The following is a 6,883-nucleotide window of genomic DNA, read 5'->3' as shown; positions in this document are numbered from 1 at the left end:
TAGTCCTGAGGACTATAGTCTCACCAACGCTGCGTGTAGCGAAGCGCTTCAAATGTTCGATAAACTTGGTGCAATCCCATTCACTCACAAGAGGTTATCAACTGTCTGAAAAGTCTGGATGTATTTTAGAGTGTGCCTCGGATTTCTGGCTCCCTCAAGGCCACGTCCAAGGTGTCGCTCCCCCCGCAGGCATAATCAAACATTCGCCGACGTCAATAGACGGTATTCAAAGCTTTTAAGCCTTCGCGCTCGATGAGTTCGATGTGTGCCTGGCTGCGAGGCTTGACTCGTAGCTTGAATGGAGGCCTATCAACGCTGTCCCACATACTGTTGTACGTGTCAATGGGATGGTCCTAGCACAACTGTCAACTTCTTCCCCAGATGTCTGTATAGAACGATTCGCAAAAGCATGACTTACCGGATCCTGTTCGAAGTTGTAGCAATAAAGTAAGCATGCGGTGGCTATCCAAACGTTATTGAATCCGACGTTGTAACCGACACACACTCGACGACCTACTCATATCAAACGCTGTTAACTCACCCACTGTTTAACTAGTGCATAGATTCGGGGGGCCCACCTGCGCCGAAGGACCAGTGTCCTTTTAGAGGGTTCTTCAGGTCAGGACTGTCCAGCCAACGCTCGGGCAGAAATCGGTGCGCGTTCTTGTACTCTTTCTCATCCAAGGCAATGGCGTAGGCGTTCCAGGTAAACAATGTCCCTTTTGGGAACCGATAACCCTCGTATTCATCGTCTTGCGTCAGCTCATGCGGGACACCAGTTTGGACGAAGGGACGCCATCGGAGAGCTTCCTTGACTACTGCTGTGATGTAAGGGAGCTTTTCGCGATCCGACAACATGGGGAGTCGTTCGGCATTGTGGCCACACACCTCGTCTAACAGTGCTTGTGTCGTCTTAACCCATTCGGGGTAGACGGCAGCAGCAGCACACATTTGGGTGGTGGCAGTGCGCGACGTGTCGCTACCTGCTTCCAGAAGCGTACTGAAAACCATGAGCTTCTCATGTTCTCCCAGGATGAATTCCTTCTTGGCAGTTCCCTGAATGATGTCAGCAGCGAAGCAAGGATTCGCTTGACCGTTCTTCATCTTCACAATGTAGGCGTCGACTTCTTGCTTGTAGATACTGGGGCAGAGTCAGATGGGTTACGAATGGAATTTAAGCAGCGCGACATTCACTCACTCTAAGGTTCGCTTGAATAGGTCTTCGCCGTATGATCGCCACCACTGAAGAGGCTTGGGTAGGTAGTTGAGCCACGGAACGAAATCTGCAGCGCTGCGCAGACTCGGGCGGAAGGCTAGGCTCCCAATCTCAATCATCTGCTTTAGCATTTTGGTAAGCACCTTGTCATCCAAGGCGGCCCTTCTTCCGAACACGACACCCATAATGACGGAGTTGGAGAACCGCTGGTTGGCGTTGTACCAATGCTCCGGATCTTTCAGGTAGTCCCAAATCAGCTGCCTCGACTCAAGCTCTTGGTACTTGACAAATTTGGTCTCGGCCTGCTGGGAATTGAGAATATTGTGCATGATTTTCCTTTGATTGCGCCACTGGTTTGTGTGCCCCATGAACAACATGCGGACGCCGCCCGAAGCAATGTCCTGAGCCATAGGCCGATCTGGTCGTGAGGCATAGATGCTAGCTCGTTTCTCGAGAAGATCGGTCACGACGCGGCTCGAATTTAAGTAGACCACATTTTTGTTACCGATGCGAATAGTGAACCTGTAAAATTTGGCCATGATCAGGATGCTGCAAAACGCGAGACCCGGGCCAAGAACGCCCACAGAGATGATGTCTATACCTACATTTCGCCGTATTTCTTAGCCAGGTCGACTCCCCACATACCGGCTGGCCATGGCACATCCAGCATGTTGCCGACGAAAGGTTTCCCAGGAGGCGAGGGGGGAAACCTGTATTTCCTGTTGAATCGAATGTCGGATATGACCTTGCGGATGACAAGCGCGACGGCTATGGCTGCAAGAGCCAGCATGCCTGATATGAAAGTCATCTTGGATCGCTGCACTGAGGCTGGGACAACAAAGCGCTCAAAGACTTTGTATGGCACGATATACCCGGGATCTGTTCTTGAATTCGGTGTGGGAGGCAATCGTCTCGCGAGACACGTCGAGAGGCCGAATATCTAGGTAGGTGCTTGGCCTCAGATGTGTGAGTGCGGACAGGTATCTTGCTTGGAGGGGCGGGAAGATGAGAGAGAAAGTGGTTTGAAATAGGAGTCTCCCAAACCCCTCTAGCACAATGGGTCGAATCCTGGTCAATCTAGGATTGGACGAAGTCACATAGCAAGGCTCATCTCCCTGTTTCCAAACACGCAAAATGCGGAGCAACTCTGGGTGCTGAGACGTCCCCCCACTTCCCACCTTTCACGGAGTGGGGAGGTGGAGGACCTTAGAGACCCTCCCCAATTGTGTGGATGGCACGTTGAGCAGAGCTTTCAGGCCGAGGAGCTTCAGTTAGTAGTCTGGTCGACCTGAAAAAGTTTTCTTCTAGCTCGATGGAAAACGACTTTTCGCCATCCAGCAGTACTACGTCTTTCCGGCTTCCGTAACAAATGACGGCCTCCAGCAACGTAGGTCTGGTGACCGGGGGTGCCAGTGGGATTGGCCTTGCTCTCGCTCGACATCTTCTTCAACGTGGTTTCAAGGTCGTGGTGGCTGACTTAAATGCCGAACGAGGAGCAGAACTGCAGACAGAGCTTGGATCCAACTTTCTCTTTGTGAAAGCCGATGTGACAGACTGGGACGCACATGCTGAATTGTTCAAGAAGGCGTATGAGTGGGCTGGGCGGATTGATTTCCTCGCAGCCAATGCTGGTATAGCCTCGATTGAGCCGGTATATGAGTTGTCGATCGACAAGTCGGACGTGTTAAAGAAGCCGAATCTTGCGACACTCGAGGTAGATCTTCTCGCCGTGTTCTACGGTCTGACACTATTCCGATACTATCATCAGAAGACGGGCAGCAAGGGCAAGGGCAAGATGGTTGTCACCGCCAGCCAGTCTGGTCTTTATCCTCTTCATTTCCGTCCGACCTACTCGGCAGCAAAGCACGGGGTAAGTCAAATTTGGGACTGGAGACGGTCCATGATCGTCAAATTTCTGATCACTGCATAGGTTATTGGCTTGGTCAGATCGGCCGGCCAGCGGCTGCTCAAAAGTGAGGGGATCACATTGAATGCCATCTGTCCCGGACCCGTCCTGACAGGTATCGATGCGGATATGCTGAAACACATTCCAAAAGATTGTTTGACGCCCATTCAACTCCTGATGGATGCCTTCGACATGAGCATCGACGAAGGTATCTCTGGGGCTGTCATTGAATGCTCTAACAAGAAAATGTACCTGCGCGAGCCGGTCGACTATTGCGACGAGTGTGCACGCTTTCTCAGTGTAGACCTCACCAAAGCGGAGGTCTTCCATCAACCGGGAGCATAAAAGTCACAAGCAAGGTTGAGGCCTTTAAGTCAATTATATACTAGGCGATAAACGTGAATCTGCAAGCGGGATCAGATTGTTGAGGATCCTGTTTCTCTATGGGCAGAAGATTCTATATAGAACTGTAGCTCAACGGATATATTAGTTGACAGCCCTGCTGAGCATAGCTTTGAACAGGGTACGGGCAAGGAAAGGGCCATGTAAACTAGTCAGATCTTCGTTTGTGCGCTCGGATTGCCCGATTTGCTTGATCCCTGCTCCCGTACAACCCCATTTCCTCAACTTCTAGTACGAAGCTGGGCAGATGGACAACAGGCCGCCGTCCGTTACCACGGTACAACCATTGACATATGCACCGCCCCTGGAACAAAGCCACAGAACCACCCCGGCCAAGTCTTGTTCGTTCCCAGCACGCGTAGCAGGGAGAGCCGCTTTCGGAAAGGTCCCTTCAGTGTCGTGAATCCCGAGTTTACCCTGGGCTATCACAAGTCAATCTGGATGTTCTGAAAACGCTACGAAAAATGGCACAAGCAGATCATCGGGGAGCTAGTAACCTTTGAACATGTCATGCGTCATTTCGCTGTAGTAGAAGCCTGGACAGATCACATTGGCTCTAATATCATACGGTACCAGGGTCGTGGCGAGTGACTTGGTGAGGTGAGTCACGCCAGCTTTGCTGGGACCGTACGACAGGTTGGCTAGGGGATTGCGTCTGAATGCTCCAACAGATCCAATGGTGATGATCTGGGGTCGAGGCTTGAAATTCTCCAGGCACGGCGGCTGAGGTCTTTTTAGATTTGCTTCGTGCAGCAGTGGTAGGAATGCTGCCACTGTGAAGTGGACGCCGGTGATGTTGACAGCATAGGTTGAGTTAATCGCCTCTGGACTGGGCTTCCACATATTTTTGGCCAACTGCAAGAGAGGAAGGCTTTCCTGGTTCTCGTCTAGGACTGGAACTGACGGGCCTGATACTCCCGAATTGGCAATCAGCACATCGACTGCGTCGACATATTGCTTGACTTGATCTACGCAGGCCTGCAACGAATCTTTGGACGTGATATCGCCAACGATGGGGATGATGGTCCCACCAGGTACCGAGCTGGCAGCCTCGTTTAACGGACCTTCTCGGCGGCCAATGACGAAAACTTTGAAGGCACCGTTAGCAGCGAGGGCTCTTGCCATCATTCGACCAAGTCCTATTGAAAGTTCTCGGTTAGTCCCAGTCGTGTTGTTTGTAGCCGATGTGGAATTTGGCATCGATGAGGACTGAAATCCTCTTTGAAGGGCGAGTAGGGGTGGTCACTTACCAGAGCCACCACCCGTGACCACAGCAACAAGGCCATTGACTTTGAAGAGATTACCTGCTTCGATCTTTGACGTATCTTCAAGACCCATTTTGACTGATTCAAACATTATCTACGCCGCCAAATTGCTCTCGATGCGTTCGTAAGGTTCTTTTTGTCCCCTGCGATTCCTGCAAGCGACGGCTCAGCTCGTGTTATCCCCCACGCATCCAAATCCCGGGAAAATGTCACAGACACCATGTTGGATGAACCATGATCCACTGTCTCCCAGTATGATATAGTTGCGCTGCGGGGTTGGAACGCGGTTGTGGGATGCCCGCACTTAGACACCGAGATCCTCCGAAAACACGGAGCAGTGCCGCTCTGCCAATGGAACCGTTGTTGAATGGTTTACCAGGATGCCGTTGCATTTAAAGAACCCCTTGCCGTGACTCTGAAGGACGCGTTATGCCACCACACGCAGACCCAAAGTCCTCCAAAATCGTATTTTCTTGCAGCCTGAAATGATGAAAGCCTATCAATGGGACGGTCCGGGGTCAGGGCTCGTCCTGAGAGACCTCCCAATCCCACAACCAGGCGCGGATGAGGTCCAGATCCAAATCAAAGCCTGCGGACTCTGCCATTCTGACTGTCATATTCTTGACGGCACAGGGTCGCAGTGGGTTAAGAATCGACCCATTACTCTGGGCCACGAGATCTCCGCCCAAATCACGGCGCTGGGAGAGGGCGTGACCGAATTCCACGTTGGTCAGAGGGTTGGTGTGGCGTTGATCGCACCTGCAACCGCCATCGGCCTGGATTTCAACGGTGGTTACGCCGAATACGCTGTTACGCCTAAACACACCATCGTACCTCTTCCAGACAGCCTGAGCTACGAAAAGGCTTGTATTGCAGTTGATGCCATGGCATCGGCTTACCATGCGGTCGTGGGTACAGGCGAAGTGACTTCATCCATGACCGTGGGAGTCCTGGGACTCGGCGGCCTTGGGTCGACGGGACTGCGGGTGGCGTGTCTTCAGGGGGCAACCGTTTACGGCTTCGACATTAATCAAGAAAAGTTCGCAGCAGCGCACGAAGCCGGTGCCAAGGCCTGTTATAAGAGCATTGACGAGGTCAAGGATGTCACTTTTGACATTGTCTTTGACTTTGTTGGCCTCAACGCTACCATGCTTGCCGCCATCAATGCTGTGAAGAGGGAGGGACGCATTGTGCTAGTAGGTATGGGCGAGTCCGATATGAAGCTACCCGCAGGCCTGATCGTGATGAAGAATATTGAGATCCGGGGATCTCTTGGTGGGCGTAAAGAAGAACTGTCGACCATCTTCGAGCTCATTGCGCAGGGCAAGTTGACTCCTCAAGTGGAAGAGGTGCCCTTTGGCAGCTTGGTGGAGTCATTGCATCGACTCGAGCAGGGGAAAGCAAATGCGAGACTATTTGTGCGGCCGAATGCATAATATGCTCATGAATAAAACTGTCGAGAGCAAATTTCCAGTCATGATTGCTTTCGACATCGTGCATCTCAATAAAAGCTATACCTTTAGTACCCATTCAGGAACAATTGCTCAACTTAGATTATGATAGGCACTTTGTCCAAAGGAAAGCACGCTCGATATGTCCTTTCGGGCGTAGACAGCCAAATCGACGACAGCGACATCGGGCTGACAAAAGAAAAGAATACGACTGTTCATTCCATTATGACTCTCGTCAATGCTGCGCAGAACTATTCTAGAGCGCCTTGTTGACGTAGGTTTCGACTCTTGAAGGAGTTGATATTCACATTCGGACCCGCGACTGGCTGCTTGATTCTCTCTTGCCACACTCAGTTAGAACGATGTGGTATTAACCCATGCAGATCCATGTAACACCTAACCCTATCCCCCGCGCACCCCGATTCTTCAGGCGGGGGAACTCCAAAACGAAGACAGTTTCGCCTTGTAGCGCAGCCGTAGATATTCTCCCACATCGGCCTTTACCGGCGTTGTCTGTGAGCTTGGTCCTCTGGGCCTGTCTGGATGAGTGTTCCCGGACGCGCTAAGCCGAATTGTGACCGACCCTGGTACAGCCGTCCGCCACCACAAAACAAGATCCTCTCGACGCTTCAGGTGCCGTCGT

At 51.8% G+C, this 6,883-nt stretch overlaps 4 protein-coding genes across 4 annotated transcripts; 2 read left to right on the top strand and 2 right to left on the bottom strand.

Annotated features, from left to right (window-relative positions):
- Positions 1 to 212: 212 nt before the first annotated feature.
- On the bottom strand, positions 213 to 2,024 carry A1O5_12540 (uncharacterized protein; the record flags this gene model as incomplete). Its single annotated transcript, XM_007753109.1, has 5 exons — positions 213 to 353; positions 419 to 516; positions 579 to 1,141; positions 1,199 to 1,738; positions 1,822 to 2,024. 5 exons carry the CDS (start codon positions 2,022 to 2,024, stop codon positions 213 to 215), a joined length of 1,545 nt encoding a protein of 514 aa, XP_007751299.1.
- A 561-nt stretch (positions 2,025 to 2,585) lies between these two features.
- On the top strand, positions 2,586 to 3,467 carry A1O5_12539 (uncharacterized protein; the record flags this gene model as incomplete). The annotated part of the gene is made up of 2 exons (XM_007753108.1): positions 2,586 to 3,086; positions 3,147 to 3,467. 2 exons carry the CDS (start codon positions 2,586 to 2,588, stop codon positions 3,465 to 3,467), a joined length of 822 nt encoding a protein of 273 aa, XP_007751298.1.
- Positions 3,468 to 3,752: 285 nt separating this feature from the next.
- On the bottom strand, positions 3,753 to 4,862 carry A1O5_12538 (uncharacterized protein; the record flags this gene model as incomplete). The annotated part of the gene is made up of 3 exons (XM_007753107.1): positions 3,753 to 3,946; positions 4,022 to 4,663; positions 4,775 to 4,862. 3 exons carry the CDS (start codon positions 4,860 to 4,862, stop codon positions 3,753 to 3,755), a joined length of 924 nt encoding a protein of 307 aa, XP_007751297.1.
- Positions 4,863 to 5,277: 415 nt separating this feature from the next.
- On the top strand, positions 5,278 to 6,225 carry A1O5_12537 (uncharacterized protein; the record flags this gene model as incomplete). Its single annotated transcript, XM_007753106.1, has 1 exon — positions 5,278 to 6,225. The coding sequence occupies one exon, from the start codon at positions 5,278 to 5,280 to the stop codon at positions 6,223 to 6,225; it is 948 nt and encodes a 315-aa protein (XP_007751296.1).
- Positions 6,226 to 6,883: the final 658 nt, after the last annotated feature.

The sequence above is a fragment of the Cladophialophora psammophila genome (genome assembly GCF_000585535.1).
Source record: "Cladophialophora psammophila CBS 110553 chromosome Unknown aczJe-supercont1.34, whole genome shotgun sequence".
Taxonomy (NCBI): Eukaryota; Fungi; Ascomycota; class Eurotiomycetes; order Chaetothyriales; family Herpotrichiellaceae; genus Cladophialophora; species Cladophialophora psammophila.
This window is presented reverse-complemented; position numbering and strand designations above follow the sequence as displayed.